The sequence below is a fragment of the Palaemon carinicauda genome, chromosome 32, assembly GCF_036898095.1.
Source record: "Palaemon carinicauda isolate YSFRI2023 chromosome 32, ASM3689809v2, whole genome shotgun sequence".
Lineage (NCBI taxonomy): Eukaryota > Metazoa > Arthropoda > Malacostraca > Decapoda > Palaemonidae > Palaemon > Palaemon carinicauda.
Window position 1 is genome coordinate 23,385,011 of NC_090756.1, and position 19,699 is coordinate 23,404,709.

At 40.4% G+C, this 19,699-nt stretch overlaps 1 protein-coding gene across 3 annotated transcripts in view; it reads left to right on the plus strand.

The window, feature by feature from the left end:
• Positions 1-15,980, plus strand: part of Alg7 (Alg7 dolichyl-phosphate N-acetylglucosaminephosphotransferase) — an 81,535-nt gene extending 65,555 nt beyond the window's left edge. For all 3 annotated transcript variants that reach the window (XM_068356156.1, XM_068356158.1, XM_068356157.1), the window contains 3 exons: positions 4,636-4,867; positions 14,170-14,358; positions 14,975-15,980. In XM_068356156.1, the coding sequence (XP_068212257.1) occupies positions 4,636-4,867; positions 14,170-14,358; positions 14,975-15,278 (725 nt within the window). In that variant the 3' untranslated portion in view covers positions 15,279-15,980. The remainder of the gene's footprint in view (positions 1-4,635; positions 4,868-14,169; positions 14,359-14,974) is intronic.
• Positions 15,981-19,699: the final 3,719 nt, after the last annotated feature.

Below are 19,699 nucleotides of genomic sequence, written 5' to 3' on the forward strand. Positions count from 1 at the left end.
TCAGCTCAAGAAAGTTCAAGGTCTTTGGACTCCCTTGTTCCGCCATTTTCACATCAATGTGCTAGAGGCCATGGCAGTTCTTCTAACCCTGAAACGTCTCGCTCTTCCCAAGAAACAACACCTTCGTCTGGTCCTCGACAGCGAAGTGGTGGTCCGCTGCCTCAACAGAGGCGGGTCAAAGTCAGGGCCTCTGAACCATGTTCTAGTAGCCATATTCTCCCTAGCAGCCTCGAACCGTTGGCATCTTTCAGCTGTCCACCTGGCGGGAGTCCGGAATGTAGTGGCAGACGCCCTGTCCCGGACCTCCCCTCTAGAATCGGAATGGTCACTCGATCTAAAGTCATTTCGGTGGATTCTCTCTCAGGTTCCCGGTCTCCAAGTGGACCTCTTCGCCACGGAATCCAACCACAAATTGAGAGTATATGTGGCTCCCAATCTAGACCCTCAGGCTTACGCCACAGACGCCATGTCACAGAATTGGGACAACTGGGAAAAGATTTATCTCTTTCCCCCGGTGAATCTTTTGCTGAAAGTTCTAGACAAACTGAGATCCTTCAAGGGACAAGTAGCCTTGGTCGCACCCAACTGGCCCAAGAGCAACTGGTATCCTCTCCTGCGGGAGTTGAGATTATACCCTCACCCGATACCCAATCCGGTTCTGTCTCAGATAGTACAAACACGCGTTGTGTACGCTTTCTCAAACATTCAGAGCGCCCTAACTTTATGGACTTTATGAAGTTTGCGGCTATGCATGGTGCCAATATTGATCCTCAAAACACCTTGTTCCTAGAATCGGATAAACGGGATTCCACCATCCGTCAGTATGACTCTGCAGTTAAAAAGTTGGCAAAATTTTTAATAGACTCAGACGTGAACTGTATGAACTTGAACCTTACAGTCACTTTCTTTAGATCTTTATTAGAATCAGGTCTGGCAGCCAATAGTATCACCACTATTAAATCGGCTCTGAAAAAGATCTTCCTAGTGGGTTTTAACATAGACTTAACCGACTCTTTGTTAGCTTCAATTCCGAAAGCTTGTGCCAGACTGAAACCGGTTACTCGTCCTACCCCGGTGACCTGGTTCCTTAATGACGTACTCAAATTGGCTTCTGATACCATTAACAGTTCTTGTGATTACATGCCCCTTCTCAGGAAAACACTTTTCCTAGTGAGCTTGGCTTCCGGGGCAAGAATTTCTGAATTGGCAGCCTTGTCGAGAGACCCGGGTCATATTGACTTTCTGCCTTCAGGAGAGGTCCTTCTTTCTCCTAACAAATTCTTTTTGGCTAAGAATGAAGACCCTCAAAACAGATGGACCTCCTGGAAAATTGTTCCCCTCACGCAAGATCCGTCGCTGTGCCCTGTCACTACTCTTAGGTCTTATCTATCCCGGACCTCCTCTAACTCCTCGGGGCCTCTATTCGTTAGAGAACAAGGCGGTACCATTACTATTAAAGGGATCAGGCAACAAATTTTGTATTTTATTAAACAAGCTAACCCTGACTCTTTTCCTCTTGCACATGATATCAGGGCGGTTGCCACCTCGGTGAACTTCTTTCACCACATGAATTTTACAGACCTTTCCAGGTATACAGGGTGGAAATCACCGTCAGTGTTCAAGAAACACTACCTTAAACATTTGGAAGCCCTAAAATTTTCTACAGTAGCCGCAGGGAGCGTAGTTACTCACGAGTAACTCACAGGTTAATGCCTTGACTCTTTATCTCTCCCTCTTACCTGCCTCATTTATACCCTATTGTATTCGTTGGTCTCGCACCTGAATACTGTTATTATATTTGTAAATTTTATGCTCCTGAGTATCTGTATATATTATCACTCACGGCATTATTATACCTACCATATTGGATTTATGTTCATATTTAAGATACCCTTATAATTGTTTTTTGGTACTCATCTCTGATTAAAGCATCCTGTATTTCTCTTACGCTTATGTTTTTTCCTTTATTTTGCAAGTTTGGTGACATTTTTCTCTTGTATAGATTCACTGGGCGGCACAGGTTCGAGCCCAGAAAAGGGATTTTGACGTAGGAAAAATCTATTTCTGGGCGAAGGACCTGTGCCGCCCAGTGAACCCTCCCAGCTCCTCTCCCTTGGAGTCCCCAAACTTTGGGTTCTGAGCGGATGCATTGTAGTAGTACCGAGTGAGGTTGAACGGCTCTCCTCTATTGGGGTTCTCTGTCGTGGATTAATCTAAATAGTGTGGGACCTCTGGAATATACGCCCAATTTTATACCGACACCAATAGGTGAGCGAGCTAGTTAACCTAGCACTCCTTTACATTTTTTCTCTGGTATATTTAGCAGTAAATTACCTAAGAATAAGTGCTAAATGGAGCTTATTCACTGGGCGGCACAGGTCCTTCGCCCAGAAATAGATTTTTCCTACGTCAAAATCCCTTTATGTTGACCAGGCTGACATGAGTCTTTTTATAGTTTATATATGACATATCTGTTTTTGACGTTGTTAATAGTTTATTTAGGACATATCTGTTTTGACGTTGTTACTGTTTTTAGAATGATATATTTTTAATTTATTCTCATCATTTATTTATTTCCTTATTTCCTTTTCTCACTGGGCTATTTTTCCCTGTTGGCTTATAGCATCTTGCTTTTCCAACTAGGGTTGTAGCTTGGCTAGTAATAATAATAATGATACTGTAAATTCACCCTCTCCTGTGTGGGTGGTACGTTATAAAGTCCCACCTGGTATGATGCATCGGCAATTTGGTGAGATGTATATATCCAAGGGAATTATTGTACAGTATTAAATTTTTAGGAGATTAACAAGGAATGGAATGCGCAATAATATTGAGTATTGTAACAGTCACTGCCTCATATTTCTTAGACTCCAATATTGCTGACCAAGATATTTTACTCCTCTGTGTTAAATTAGTTAACCCTTTTACCCCCAAAGGACGTACTGGTATGTTTCACAAAAGCCATCCCTTTACCCCCATGGACGTACCGGTACGTCCTTGCAAAAAAAGGCTATAAAAATTTTTTTTTTCATATTTTTGATAATTTTTTGAGAAAATTCAGGCATTTTCCAAGAGAATGAGACCAACCTGACCTCTCTATGACTAAAATTAAGGCTGTTAGAGCAATTTAAAAAAAATATACTGCAAAATGTGCTGGGAAAAAAATAACCCCTTGGGGGTTAAGGGTTGGAAATTTTCAAATAGCCTGGGGGTAAAAGGGTTAAAAAAGATGGGGAGAAATATCTTGAAAGGGATGAGCAAAAAGGTAGAAAATTGTGCATTTTAATGCAAAGGAGATCTGTAAGGCAATACTAGTCAGCATAATATGGCATTGTTGAGTGCTGAAGAAACCTGAGAGTATATTAATAAAAAAAAAGAGGGATAGTATTGAAAATAGTTACTGTATCTTTACCCGTTGGGTAATTCATCTATGCTTTAATAACCATGTTAATTCCATGTAAGTTATGATACTGTACTTCAATTTTGGAGGGTTAACCCTTTTACTCCCATTCTATTCGGAACTTTCCAACCCTTAACCCTCAGGCTTTTTTTTTTCAAGCACATTTTGCAATATATATATATATATATTTTTAAATTGCTCTAACAGCATTAATTTTTGTCATAGAGAGGTCAGGTTGGTCTCATTCTTTTGGAAAATGCCTGAAGTTTCTCATAAAGTTATCAAAAATATGCAAAAAAAAAAAAAATGTAAATAGCAGTTTTTTGCAAGGACGTACCAGTACGTCCATGGGGGTAAAGGGATGAGTTTTGTGAAACGTACCAGTACGTCCTTTTGGGGGTAAAAGGGTTAATGTTCCAACTTCTTCCCCACTGTTATCCCTACATTAAGGGGTCGGTTGCCTGGTGCGCCCTCTCCAATGCCTTCTATCAAAGGTATCTTCTTCCACCAAACCTCTTCCCTCCATATCATCCTTCACCTTATCTCACCATCTAATTCTCTGTCTCCCTCTTGAACCTCTCCCCCTAACAGGTTCCTCCCAAGGCCTCCTCACTGACTCCCAACCCAATTGGGTAATTCATCTACACTTCAGTAACTTTGGTTTCTATCATGCAAGTTACTTCAATTTTGGAGGGTTCATTCTTACCTGCTTGCACGTGCTAGGGTTTATTTTATATTCATCAACATTGTTTTGGAATCTTAGATAACCATTAATATTTTATTTACACTTTCCTCCTTTGATGTTTACTGTGCACCAGAAGATGTGTGGGTTCAATTTCAAAGTATTGTGATTTAGAAATTGCAGATGAAGAGAAAAACTAAACCATTTCACCCTATGTGATTTGTATGTGTATGTACCTGTTAATTACATGTAAGAGTATCATTCTTAGTGTTAATTAGGGTTAATTGAAGATTACTTTTTAGACAATTCCTAGTACAGTTTAGACTGTTAAATGGGAGGCGTAAATATGGCTGTTAAGTTCTTATATTTGAATGCTTCACTTTTAATTATCCTCATCATCATCATCTCCTCCTACACCTATTGACGCAAAGAGCCTCGGTTAGATATCGCCAGTCATCTCTATCTTAAGCTTTTAATGATTTCTATTGTACAGTACATTATTTAGAATGTCTATTAAAATGAAAATATATATCATTATTTTCATTTTTTCTAGGCCCGTTATATTACATCTACATGTCAATGCTGGCGGTCTTCTGCACGAACGCCATAAACATATATGCCGGCGTCAATGGACTGGAGAGCGGGCAGGCGATTGTGATCGCAGCTTCGGTCGCAACTTTCAATCTAGTAGAGCTCAGCGGGTACCAATCCAAATTCCATTACTTCTCGCTGTGTCTCATCATTCCTTTCCTGGCAACTTCTTTGGGGCTTTACTATTACAATAGGTAAGTGATTGTTCTTTACATTATGAAGACATCTATGGTGCTTGATTTATTTTCCCAAGGTCCTTGTACTTTATATGTTTATGTGTTTTTCCCTCTTTGCGTCCTGGTAATTAATCTTAGAATTACAAATAACTTTCTTCTTTTCCTCAAACTTTGGATTTTTGGGTGGCCTTTAAAAAAATGTCAAATATCTTGAGTTTTCTGAGTACTGTAGTCTAGTGTTGGGTGTTAATGGTATTAGGCTAAATTATTTTTGAATGGTTAGAAATGAAAAATGTAAAGTAAAAGTGTTTTTTAAAGTGTAATGAGATCCTGTAAAAATACAGCGGAAGCATAGCGTGATGGAAGAAGGTAATGCATATGTAGATATTATTATTATTATTATCATTACTATCCAAGCTACAACCCTAGTTGGAAAAGCAAGATGCTATAAGCCCAGGGGCTCCAACAGGGAAAAATAGCCCAGTGAGGAAAGGAAATAAGGAAATAAATAAATGTAGATAACAAATTAACAATAAATCATTCTAAAATAAGTAACAACGTCAAAACAGACATGTCATATATAAACTATTAACAACATCAAAAACAAATATATCATAAATAAACTATAAAAGACTCATGTCCGCCTGGTCAACAAAAAAGCATTTGCTCCAACTTTGAACTTTTGAGGTTCTACTGATTCAACCACCCGATTAGGAAGATCATTCCACAACTTGGTCACAGCTGGAATAAAACTTCTAGAGTATAGAAGAACTAAGAAGTATGCAAACAGCACAATTACTGTAGTCATTTTTCATTGTAAACTCACAAAGGAATTGCATGATAATTCATAGTTATAAAAAGGATGCTCTTGACATGAGATCCATCAAAAATGGTCTGTGCAAGAACAAGGCACAATACTTCATGTTATTCTAGATGTGTTATTACCACCACCAACGAAGTTTGAAAGAGATTATATTTTACCCCTGTTTATGTGTTTGTTTGTGAACAGATTCTTGGCCACAATTTTAATCATAGAATAATGAAACTTGGAGGGATTAACTGTTCTGTAAAAAAGCTGGAAATGATTATTTTCAATATTAAACTTACCCGATAATCATGTAGCTGTTAACTCTGTTGCCCGACAGAATTCTATGGAGGGATACGCCAGCTATCACAATACTAGAAGGGGGTGTTCTTACCAGCGCCATCTGTGGCCAGGTACTCAAGTACTTCTTGTTGACACCTCCTCAATTATTCCTCTGTCGTGCTTCTGACAAGACGTTCTGGGATACGCTTATGTTCTTGGAGTATTTTCACGACTTTGGTGAAGTATTTCTCTTTGATTTCGGCTGTCGCTTTACTGGAAACTTCTATTTTAGCTTAGTTAGCTTTTGGAATTAATTTGATTAATTTTGGTGACGAAGAGAGTATGAACTCTCGTTCACCTTTCAATGGCCGACCCTTCCCTTAGACGGAAGTGTTGGTGTCTAAGAGAGTATAGACTCTCTTTCTTAATTTTGCTTAACAAAAGTTATAGATTTATTTTATATCTCTCCGCCTCTTATAGGCCTCTTCGATTAACTTCCTTTTATTATAAACTTATTAAAATTAATTTTTATATTTGTTTATATTCGACCTTCCTAATAGTAGGCGGTCTTTTCTTGGTACCGAAGTTAATTATCGTGAGCCCGTCATTTCGGTTTTACCTGTTAACATATTATGCTATTTTAAGGTCTTTGAAAGAATTTCTTTGATAGTCTCGTACTTTTTCAAAGTTGAACTAACGTTTTGTTTGTCTCGGCAGTTGTTGACGTTCAGAACGTTCAACTTGCGCTCTATCGTTACGATAGAGAAAGAATGTTCACGGTTTCACATTGCAGTAAGAGTAACCGTGTCTAGCGTTTTGTTCATTCTTTCTTAACTTAATGGTTTTGATCCTAATAAGGAACTTTTCTTTTTGGGAAATATTTCAGTTTTTTCCTTTAACAATAATATGTTTTAACGATATATATGATTGGGCTCTTCTCTCAGGTTCTAAGTCAAGAGAGAGAGAGAGAGAGAGAGATAGAGACGGAGGGAGAAAGAGGATAAACGTTTCCCTCAAGCCTGCCAGGCGTACGAGTAACGTCGTTATCGTTTTGCTCTTATCCCTAGTCTCTTTAGGGGAAGAAACTAAACGTTTCTAGAGTGATCTAGTGTTTAGTCTCTTTCCAGCCACTGAATTTTCTTTCATTAGATTTTTCTGTTACATTGTAATTCTGTTTTCGCAATTACTAACTTTTGAGAAGGATAGAATTGCGTGTTTCAGGTACAAACCACTTAAAGTTTCGAGTTCAGTGAAATAAGTGCAAACAGAAATCAAAGTGATAAGTGATTAGTGCAAAGTATGTCAGTGTTATGCGTGAGGGTACTTTTGTGCGCGCCAGTCGTCCTCCCAGTCCGGGACCTCTTGCAAGCTCCCAAGCCCAGGGGAGAAGCAATGTCGAAGGGCAAAAGGGTTCGGCAGGCCTTGATCGGCGCACAGAAGTATCCTCGGTGGTTGTGGGCGTGTCTTACCGAGACCGTCACTCCCACCCGCAGACGATTGAGCCCTTATTTTGCTCGTCTGCAGAAGAGATTTAGAGGAGAAAATAAAGGCAGAGTTACGCTGGTCTCAGGTCTCAAGACCTCTTAAACGTAAAGTCCAGACCTATGCCAGACGTACGAAGTAAAGTTCAACAACCCGGATGCAGTCATTGGGTTAGCTCTGACTCTCCTCAGTCATCAGTTTGTCGGGCTGAGAGTGCGCCTACACTCCCCCCCCCCCCCCTATGCTCGCTCCGCCTGATCGCAGTACCACCTGCCAGGCGTACGATGTTGTGGACTCTACTACAGTCCATGCAAGCACAGCTTTCGGACCTGATGCGTGAGTGTCGTGCTGAGAGTGTTGCACCTCCTCCTCCTCCTGCACCGGTGGTGCACCAACCGCCTGCACCCGTTCAGCCTGTGCTGCACCCGCCTGCACCGGTGGTGCACCAACCGGCTGCACCCGTTCAGCCTGTGCTGCACCCGCCTGCACTCGCTGCACCCAGTCGCAACACCATCTGCCAGGCGTACGATGTTGTGGACTCTACTACAGTCCATGCAAGCACAGCTTTCGGACCTGTTGCGTGAGTGTCGGGCTGAGAGTGTTGCACCTCCACCTGCACCCTTTCAGCCTGTGCTCAACCCGCCTGCACTCGCTGCACCCAGTCGCAGCACCATCTGCCAGGCGTACGATGTTGTGGACTCTACTACAGTCCATGCAAGCACAGCTTTCGGACCTGTTGTGTGAGTGTCGGGCTGAGAGTGTTGCACCTCCCCTGCACCCGTTCAGCCTGTGCTCAACCCGCCTGCACTCGCTGCACCCAGTCGCAGCACCATCTGCCAGGCGTACGATGTTGAACCTCTTTCTGTGTTCGCTGTTCCCAGTGTTGTTCAGCCTCAGCCTTCTTTAAGGCAACCTTCGGTTTGGGATCAGGAGGATTACCCCACTCTTCCTCCTCCTCCCCTGGCTGCTCCACCGGTGGTGCAACTCTCGGTGGAGGTACAACCTCTTCCACCTGTGAGTCAGTCTCCTCAGCTGCTGCACCGAGCTCAACCCGTGCACCCTGATCCTGCGCCTCAGACACCTCTGCTTGCGGGAACTTTACCTTGTTCTGCGCAACCTCGGTCTCTTCACGCTCCATTCATACCACAGGAACAGGAACTTTCTGCACCTTCCACTGTTGTTGTTCCAGCTCGTTCTGACTCTGCTGTTCAGCATACCTTACCTCCATTTTCAAACCATGGCAAAAATATGAATCATGAGTTATGAATGTAAGGTAAACATTATGTTGATTTTTTAAACCCCATGCAAGCATGCATAAAGCACTCTAGCACTGGTCATGGAATTTCTGAGGAATGTTAAACGCCATGCACACGCTCTGCTTTCCTTACAGCAGGCTCTGCTTACTACATGCTCAGCATTCAGCATGCTCTGCATACAACACATGCTCTACATACAGCATGCTCTGCATACAGCATACTCTGCATTCATCATGCTCTGCATACCTTACCGCATGCTTCTCAACATATCTTGGGTTGTTGCCAACTCACTAGACTGTCAAGCAGTTTCATAACGTTGCCTTCTAGTCTGCTGCTTTTGCACCAGTGAACCCTCACTCAGAGAACTTAGCTTTTCTAGGATAAGGTCCCTGTAGATGAGAAAGTTCTTTTCTCCCTCCTTCTGATATTCCCTTGAGGACTCTGTCATTTGGAGGGAGCCTTTAGCTGCATAACCTCTTATGGACTTTTATTTAAGCATAACATGCTTACAGGGAAGGTAATGGTTCCACTTCAGCCGCTAATCCCGTCTGTTACCACACCTGCTCCCATAGACCTTGAGCTGTGTTGCATGACATGCAGTCCAAGCTTAGTCCTTGTTAGAGGATTTTTGTTTACGAAGTCAATGTGTCACGGGGAAGACGTTCAACAACCAACAGAAGGGACTTGTTGTGACGCAGTGCGGCAACCTCAGCAACCCGTTAAGGAGTTGTCTGTACGACCCAGATAGTCTAGACAGATTCGGGTTGTCACTGTACTTCCTCGCTTGCCCATGATTGTCAGTTTACAGACTGTGCAGCAGTATCATGATCTTGTGTCCGGCTCCGTCAGACGACTGGCTTTTAAGAGCTCCCACAAGTCGTCGCTGTCTGGAGATTTTCAAATGGACTATGGATCTGACCAAGGAACTGGGCCTCCTGGTCAATTTTGAGGAGTCTCAGCTCGTTCCATCCCAGACCATTGTTTCCTTGGGTATGGATCTTCAGAGTCGAGCTTTTCGGACTTGTCCGTCGGCCCCAAGGATCTTCCAAGCCCTAGAATGCATCCAGAGCATGCTGAGAAGGAACCGATGCTTAGTCAGGCAGGGGATGAGTCTAACAGGGACACTTTCATCGCTGGCCCTGTTCATCGAGTTAGGGAGACTCCACCTCCGCCCCCTTCAGTATCATCTAGCTGCTCACTGGATAAAGGACATGACGCTAGAGACGGGCTCAGTTCCTGTTTCCGAAGAGATGAGGTCTACTCTAACGTGGTGGAAGAACAGCATTCTTCTCAAGGAAGGTCTACCTTTGGCTGTTCAGACCCCCGACCACCGTCTCTTCTCGGACGCATCGGACACGGGCTGGGGTGCGACACTGGACGGACAGGAATGCTCGGGAACATGGAATCAGGAGCAAAGGACACTTCACATCTATTGCAAGGAGTTGTTGGCAGTTCATCTGGCCTTGATAAACTTCAAGTCCCTCCAGCTTAACAAGGTGGTGGAGGTGAACTCCGACTACACCACAGCCTTGGCTTACATCTCCAAGCAGAGAGGGACTCATTCGAGGAAGTTGTTCAAGATCGCAAGGGACCTCCTCATTTGGTCAAAGATCGAAAGCTCACGCTGGTAACGAGGCTCATTCAGGGCGATATGAATGTCATGGCAGATCGCCTCAGCCGTAAGGGTCAGGTCTTCCCCACAGAGTAGACCCTTCACAAGAATGTTTGCAGCAGACTTTGGGCCCTGTGGGGTCTGCCAACCATAGTTCTATTCGCTACCTCGATGACCAAGAAGCTCCTCTTGTATTGTTCTCCGATTCCAGACCCAGCAGCAGTTCGCGTGGATGCCTTTCTGCTGGATTGGTCCCATCTCAACCTGTATGCATTCCCGCCGTTCAAGATTGTCAACAGGGTACTTCAGAAGTTCGCCTCTCACAAAGGGACACGGTTGACGTTGGTTGCTCCCCTCTGACCCGCGAGAGAAGGGTTCACCGAGGTACTGCAATGGCTGGTCGACGTTCCCAGGACTCTTCCTCCTAGAGTGGACCTTCTGCGTCAACCTCACGTAAAGAAGGTACACCCAAACCTCCACGCTCTTCGTCTGACTGCCTTCAGACTATCGAAAGTCTCTCAAGAACTAGAGGCTTTTCGAAGGAGGCAGCCAGAACGATTGCCAGAGCAAGGACGACATCCACTCTCAGAGTCTATCAGTCTTAATGGGAAGTCTTCCGAAGCTGGTGCAAGGCCAATGCAGTTTTCCTCAACCAGTACCACTGTAACCCAGATTGCTGACTTCCTGTTACATCTAAGGAACGTAAAATCCCTATCAGCTCCTACGATCAAGGGTTACAGAAGTATGTTGGCAGCGGTTTTCCGCCACAGAGGCTTGGATCTTTCCTCCAACAAAGATCTACAGGACCTCCTTAGGTCTTTTGAGACCTCAAAGGAACGTCGGTTGTCCACTCCAGGCTGGAATCTAGACGTGGTCCTAAGGTTCCTAATGTCATCAGGATTTGAACCGTTCCAATCAGCCTCTTTTAAGGACCTCACATTAGAAACTCTTTTCCTCGTGTGCTTAGCAACAGGTAAAAGAGTAAGTGAGATCCACGCCTTCAGCAGGAACATAGGTTTCACATCTGAAACGGCTACATGTTCCTTGCGGCTCGGTTTTTTTTGGCTAAAACGAGCTTCCTTCCCGTCCTTGCCCTAAGTCGTTCGAGATCCCAAGCCTGTCCAACATGGTGGGGAACGAACTAGAGAGAGTACTTTGCCCTGTTAGAGCTCTTAAGTACTATTTAAGAAGGTCAAAACCATTACGAGGACAATCAGAAGCCTTATGGTGTGCTATCAAGAAGCCTTCTCTACCAATGTCTAAGAACTCAGTTTCTTACTACATCAGGCTTCTGATTAGAGAAGCAAATTCTCATCTGAAGGAAGAAGACCTTGCTTTGCTGAAGGTAAGGACACATGAAGTGAGAGCTGTGGCTACTTCAGTGGCCTTCAAACAGAACCGTTCTCTGCAGAGTGTTATGGATGCAACCTATTGGAGAAGCAAGTCAGTGTTCGCATCATTCTATCTCAAAGATGTCCAGTCTCTTTACGAGTACTGCTACACCCTGGGTCCATTCGTAGCAACGAATGCAGTAGTAGGCGAGGGCTCAGCCACTACATTCCCATAATTCCATAACTTTTTAACCTTTCTCTTGAATACTTTTTATGGGTTGTTCGGTCGGCTAAGAAGCCTTCCACATCCTTGTTGATTTGGCGGGTGGTCAATTCTTTCTTGAGAAGCGCCGAGGTTAAAGGTTGTGATGAGGTCCTTTAGTATGGGTTGCAGCCCTGTATACTTTAGCACCTTTGGGTTGATTCAGCCTCCAAGAGGAACGCTGCGCTCAGTAAGGAAGACGAACTTAAAAAAGAGACAGAGTAATGGTTCAATTCGACTTCCTTACCAGGTACTTATTATTTCATTGTTATTTGAGATAACTGTTATATGAAATATGGGATACTTAGCTATCCTTTAATCTTGTACACTGGTTTTCACCCACCCCCCTGGGTGTGAATCAGCTACATGATTATCGGGTAAGTTTAATATTGAAAAATGTTATTTTCATTAGTAAAATAAATTTTTGAATATACTTACCCGATAATCATGATTTAATTGACCCTCCCTTCCTCCCCATAGAGAACCAGTGGGACCGAGGAATAATTGAGGAGGTGTCAACAAGAAGTACTTGAGTACCTGGCCACAGATGGCGCTGGTAAGAACACCCCCTTCTAGTATTGTGATAGCTGGCGTATCCCTCCATAGAATTCTGTCGGGCAACAGAGTTGACAGCTACATGATTATCGGGTAAGTATATTCAAAAATTTATTTTACTAATGAAAATAACATAATTTTGGGAAGGTAAGGTCACGGTCAAGCAAAATGTCCAATTCATGTAATCAGCCATAAGTTTGGACATCATTGTCACAGAGACTTCAAACTTGGTTCATTTTTGAGTGTATAAAAATCCACGCCAATTAATACATGTTAAGGTCAAAGGCCAAGGCCTAGCATAACGTCGCGAAATAAGCTACCATGGCGGAGGTCTGCGCTTTACTGAGTGCCTTTCCAGTTCCAGCTGTGACAAGATTCTGGAATACTCTTCCTAATCTGGCAGTTGAATCGGTAGAACTTCAGAAGTTCAACCTTGTTGAAAATGCTCATAGTTTATATATGACATATCTATTTAACATTGTTACTGATCTTAACCCTTTTACCCCCAGGCTATTTGGAAATTTCCAACCCTTAACCCCCAGGGGTTATTTTTTCCCAGCACATTTTGCAGTATATTTTTTTCAAATTGCTCAAACAGCCTTAATTTTTGTCATAGAGAGGTCAGGTTGGTCTCATTCTCTTGGAAAATGCCTGAATTTTCTCAAAATATAAAAAATTTGAAAAAAAAAATTTTATAGCATTTTTTTGCAAGGACGTACCGGTACGTCCATGGGGGTAAAGGGATGAGTTTTGTGAAACGTACCAGTACGTCCTTTGGGGGTAAAAGGGTTAATATATTTTATAATATTTTCATTTCACATTTATAGTTTGTTCATTACGTCTATTTATTTTTTGGGTCTGTGCCTTTTGGCTTGTAAAATTTTGCTTTTCCAGTTATGGTTGTACCTGGGATAGTAATACTAATAATTAAAAAAAAACATTTCGAAACTTACAGATGTTTTGTGCCCACAGAAAATCACTTGGCGATCAAAAATTTTTCCTCTAGGTAGTTCTTATTTAATTTAGGAAATTTTAACTTTTTTATATTTTTATAGAAGTTACGAACCAAGATAATTTGGGAGCTTGATAAATGAAATGTCTAAATTTCTGAGTTTTCATATGATGGATTTATTTCAGAAAAAAAAAATGAATATTTTACACTTTTGTAAGAAACTATACATTGAAGCATTTAGGAGACGATAGTGTTTGCTTTAGAATGTTGGTGCTGTAAGTTGAACAATTTATCTTCTAGATTTTTCAGATAGATTCTCCCTTAGAATCTGCAGAATACAGTAACAAATATAATGTTTTCTTTTACGAAAGGTCATGTGGCTATTGCATGTTTGGTTATTTAGTTTTCAAATCTTTATATCCCTTTTACCCCCAAAGGACGTACTGGTACGTTTCACAAAACACATCCCTTTACCCCCATGGACGTACCGGTACGTCCCTGCAAAAAAATGCTATTTACAATTTCTTTTTATTTTATTGATAATTTTTTGAGAAAATTCAGGCATTTTCCAAGAGAATGAGACCAACCTGACCTCTCTATGACAAAAATTAAGGCTGTTAGAGCAATTTGAAAAGTATATACTGTACTGCAAAATGTGCTTGAATAAAAAATAACCCTTGGGGGTTAAGGGTTGGAAATTTCCAAATAGCCTGGGGGTAAAAGGGTTAATTCTCGATGCAATGAAAATTGTCATAAGACTTGACTCAACTCTTGTATCCACAGGTACCCAGCCAGAGCATTTGTCGGTGATACGTACACCTATTTTGCCGGCATGACCTTCGCTGTGGTGGCAATCATCGGACACTTCAGCAAAACAGTGCTTCTGTTTTTCTTGCCGCAGATCTTCAACTTCTTGTACTCCACCCCACAGCTGTTTCATTTTGTACCCTGTCCAAGACATCGTTTGCCAAGGTATTGTGTATGGGTCGTGATAATGATAACGTCCGAAGTGGACGGTTATTATGCCAGAAGATTTTTTAAAAATTACCAGTGTTTCTTTCTTGCAAAAACAAGTGGCATTAAAACCTATTATTATTATTATTATTATTATTATTATTATTATTATTATTATTATTACTAGCCAAACTACAACCCTAGTTGAAAAAGCAAGATGCTATAAGCCCAAGGGCTCCAACAGGGAAAAATAGCTGTGGTCTCTGTAGATTTCATGAGATAGTGTACGCCTATAGTTTCAGCTTATAAATTACCCTTTGAGTTGATATTAGTCATAAACAAGAAAACTCTCAAATCACATAAAGTTGTTCATGTTTATCAATGTAAATTTTTTTTTCTTCATAAAACACTTCTTAAAACCTCACTGGTAGATGATGTTAGAACTCTTTTGAACCCTTGGCGTGGTTCTATTTTTTAATCATCATCCATTAGAAATCTTATTTAAGAAATGCTGTTATTTGTTGAAACTGTCATGCAATGCACGCTATGTTTCTCAGGAATAATCACGACTCATTAGATTAGCAAATGGTGTTATATATTCCATCTAATACACAGCTCATCCCATGTTTTTCAGGTATAATCCCGACTTGGATAAATTGGAGCCCAGCATAGCAGAGTTTAAGACGACCGCCGTCCGGAAACCCATGCTGTCTATTCTCCGACTTCTGTCAAAATTTGGATTTGTCAACTTCAGTGAGGGTCTCGGTGAGGATGGAGACAAGTGTACGATAAATAATCTCACGCTGATAAACTTGGTGCTGCTAAAGCTTGGGCCTCAGCACGAGGGAACATTAACCACTGTGTTACTCGTTTTGCAAGTGCTGTCTTCGTGCTTAGCTTTCTTTATACGATATCCTTTAGCGGATTTATTTTTTTGAGCGTAGACTGGATTCGTAATTATTTTTACTTGACGAATATTATCGTGATAGAATTTTTAACGAAATGCTTATATCAAAGTTTAGTATTACGCTCCATGTTCCTCTTAGTATAAGAATGGTGGAATGTTAAAACAGTTAACATTACAGACCTGATTATGATAGAGGACTCTCTTGATTGTTCTTATTCAGCTAAATCCGGTTTGGAAGTTTAGGCAAGTAGAAAAGCTGGATGATGAAAAGCAATTTGACTGATTCTAGGATACTCTATCCTGTTATCTCGGCGCATATCTACTTCCACTGCATTTTTCCAGCTGAATAATGTTGAAATGTAATAATTGAATGATGCATTAATATGGTATGCTGAATGCCTCATTCATTTATCATAAACTTTACTGACATCCAAACTTCCAGAGCAGTAAGAAGGTTTCTTTTAACTGACTAAATGTAAATGTTCAAAGGTCGCTCATAAATGGCAGAGGCAAGAGACAGTGACAGTGTCGTTGAGATTTACCATATACAGTCACGATTAGCACCCAAGCCCCCCTTTCCACCCAAGCTAAGACCAAGGGGACCCCCAGGCAATGGCTGTGGATGACTCAGCAGGTAGACCTATAGGCTCCACCAACCCTCCATTCTTAGCTTACAAGGATGGTGACACTACAAGAAGCTATCGATCTTAAGCAGGTCTTATTATTATTATTATTATTATTACTATCCAAGCTACAACCCTAATTGGAAAAGCAAGATGCTATAAGCCCAGGGGCTCCAATAGGGAAAAATAGCCCAGTGAGGAAAGGAAATAAGGAAATAAATAACTGAAGAGAACAAATTAACAATAAATCATTCTAAAAAAAGTAATGTCAAAAGAGATATATCATATATAAACTATTAACAACGTCAACAACAAAAATGTCTTATATAAACTATAAAAAGACTCATGTCCGTCTGGTCAACAAAAAAGCATTTGCTCCAACTTTGAACTTTTGAAGTTCTACTGATTCAACAACCCGATTAGGAAGATCATTCCACAACTTGGTAACAGCTGGAATAAAACTTCTAGAGTACTGCGTAGTATTGAGTCTTATGATGGAGAAGGCCTGGCTATTAGAATTAACTGCCTGCCTAGTATTACGAACAGGATAGAATTGTCCAGGGAGATCTGAATGTAAAGGATGGTCAGAGTTATGAAAAATCTTATGCAACATGCATAATGAACTAATTGATCGACGGTGCCAGAGATTAATATCTAGATCAGGAATAAGAAATTTAATAGACCGTAAGTTTCTGTCCAACAAATTAAGATGAGAATCAGCAGCTGAAGACCAGACAGGAGAACAATACTCAAAACAAGGTAGAATAAAAGAATTAAAACACTTCTTCAGAATAGATTGATTAAACCCGAGTCCAGCAGATCACCTGGTAGGGACGTTTCCAGTATGCTACCACATCCCTATATTTCAATCTTTCAAGAGTACCAAAGAGCCTGTTCAAAGAGCCTGTTGAGGTACAGTTTGGGTAAAATCCATTAAGACTTCAGAATCCAGTGACAAAATACTAACAGATAAAAGGGATGAAATCTTCTTGTTAGGGTTACGGTTCCTTAGAGCAAGCAGGGTAGGACACAGCACTCTAGGATGAGTTTGGATAGTGTGTTACAGGTATGCCTCTGGTTACGTCGTTTCGATTTAAGTCTTTTTCAATGATACGTTTATAAAAATAAATAGGGAAAAATACCTATAAAGTTTAAGACATTTTATTCGACTTTACGTCTGGCCGCCACAGACATTAAAGTCTTAATATCACTAGAAAAGCATTAAAAGTACATAAATCATGTTACTGCAATAAATAAGTATAAAAGTATAAAATCCTATTGAAATACATACTGTACATTTACTTTAAATGTTGATAGTTTAATCATCATAAATCTTAAAGAATGAAATATGGAAAAATCTGTGACTGTGTTGTTGTTTCCTTCTTTAACGGTCTTTTAAGAGCTTAAAGCATTTTCCACTGAAGTTCCAATACTCTTATTTACATTTTGCGAGCATTTTCAGCACTACTCGTGCTGCGTACGGAATTGAAATCCAATATAAGAACCATTTACTGTATTTTAAAAAGTTAATTGTGCTTTGTTAAAGCATTTTTGCATTCTATTTTTCAATTTCAGGTCCATTTTAACAATCAACAATTACTTCTTTTTATTTTTAGTTGTAATCAGATGATCTCAAGACTTTATCAAGAATATACACACATATGAATCACAAAGAATATCGTCTTTATAATTTCTTAACTCATTCGAAACAAATTTCTAATGAAAATTATGTACATCAGCACCAATTTGTTATATAATATAGTTTTCGTGCATCTAGTTTATGGCTATTATTATTACTTATCATATGAATTCTCTCTCTCTCTCTTTGTCAGAAGTGCCTCACAAAACAAAAATAGAACAGATCTATTAGAAATCTTTGTTTCCATAAAAGTGTCAGTTAAATACTACACACAAAATAAACTTATACTGTACTTTGCTTAAATCTATTTTCGATGTTGTCGTCTGGCCCGTAGCTTTAGCTGACAACATAACGTATATGTACTGAAAGATGTCTAGAATAATCCTTGTTTTTATGTTATCTGAACTTCGTTTAATCATTTTAATACTTTATTATCAATTAAGGTGTTAAAACAACAGGAATTACAGATTGTTTTTATTTTGGTTGTTTTCAGCTGATCTAAAGGTCATGACAGTATGGAGAGTATGCTCACATGTAATTAATAGAATATTGTTGATATAATTTTGCTCCCTTTCATGCAATCTTTGAAGAAAAGAAGAGCACAGTTCAAGGAACCCTCAACCAGTTTCTCATTAAAAAGCATAATGAACAACAACAACAGCCAGAATCAGCTGTTGACGCTGACAATCCATAGCCATGTACGCGATGTAAACAAACAAATTTAATATAAATATTGGTATATTTAAAATACGTACATACATACATATACCAAGGCACTTCCCCCAATTTTGCGGGGTAGCCGACATCAACAAATGAAACAAAACAAAAAAGGGGACCTCTACTCTCTACGTTCCTCCAGCCTAACAAGGGACTCAACCGAGTTCAGCTGGTACTGCTAGGGTGCCACAGCCCACCCTCCCACATTATCCACCACAGATGAAGCTTCATAATGCTGAATCCTCTACTGCTGCTACCTCCGCGGCCATCTAAGGCATCGGAGGCAGCAGCAGGGCCTACCGGAACTGCGTCACAATCGCTCGCCATTCATTCCATTGGTTAATTTTTTACTATTGCAAAATAATTTTGATAATTTTATTAGTTATTTAATCTTACAAAATCATTTACAATTAAAGACCCTGCAATGTACTGTTAACATGTCAAATCGTAAACATCTGCATTTACAAGTATGTACATACATTTATTTGTCAATTTTAATTTTTTCTGTACTACATTAAAATCTAAAATTTATTTGTTTGTCTGCTTAAAATAGATTCTTATTAACCATATATTATTCAAATTGCATTTATAAATGAATTACAGAACTGAAAATGGCTATTTGTGGTTTAGTATAGTGACAGGTAAATTCGACTTACGTCGCCAATCCTGGAACCAATTACCGACGTAGGGTGAGGTATACCTGTACAGTATTTGAGATGAACAGAACTAAGAGAAAATTAAGCTTTACCAAATTCAGGAACATCAGATAGAAAAATGAAATGAAATTAATGAAAATTTCATCACTGTTAGGCTTTATTGTACCCCATTGCACAACACAACAGACTCCTGAGGTGTGTAGCAAGTCTCAGTTTTGCAGGGTTTGTACAATGCAAGGGTTTAAACTAAGTGATCAAGTCTCAGTTTTGCAGGGTTTGTACAATGCAAGGGTTTAAACTAAGTGATCACCCTCTTTTAGTTTAGGTGTTGGTAAGTGAAAAAGAGGAAGTTTTATGGGTTATTTTTCTGTTGTACATAATAACCCAGGCTATTTGGAACTTTCCAACCCTTAACCACCAGGGGGGTTTTTTTTTTCAAGCACATTTTGCAGTATATTTTTGTTAAATTGCTCTAACAGCCTTAATTTTCATCATAGAGAGGTCAGGTTGGTCTCATTCTCTTGGAAGATGCCTGAAGTTTCTCAAGAAATTATCAAAAATATGCACAAAAAAAAAGAAATGTAAATAGCAGTGTTTTGCAAGGACGTACCGGTACATCCATGGGGGTAAAGGGATGAGTTTTGTGAAACGTACCAGTATGTCCTTTGGGGGTAAAAGGGTTAAATTTGCGATAAAGTTACTGTCCCTTTGTGTCCCTCAAAGTTTATTACGTGAAATAGTTTGTTTATGTAGTATGGTATTAATTGGTGGTCACCCGTCAAGATACTTATCAGTGCCATTGTATTCCAAATATCAT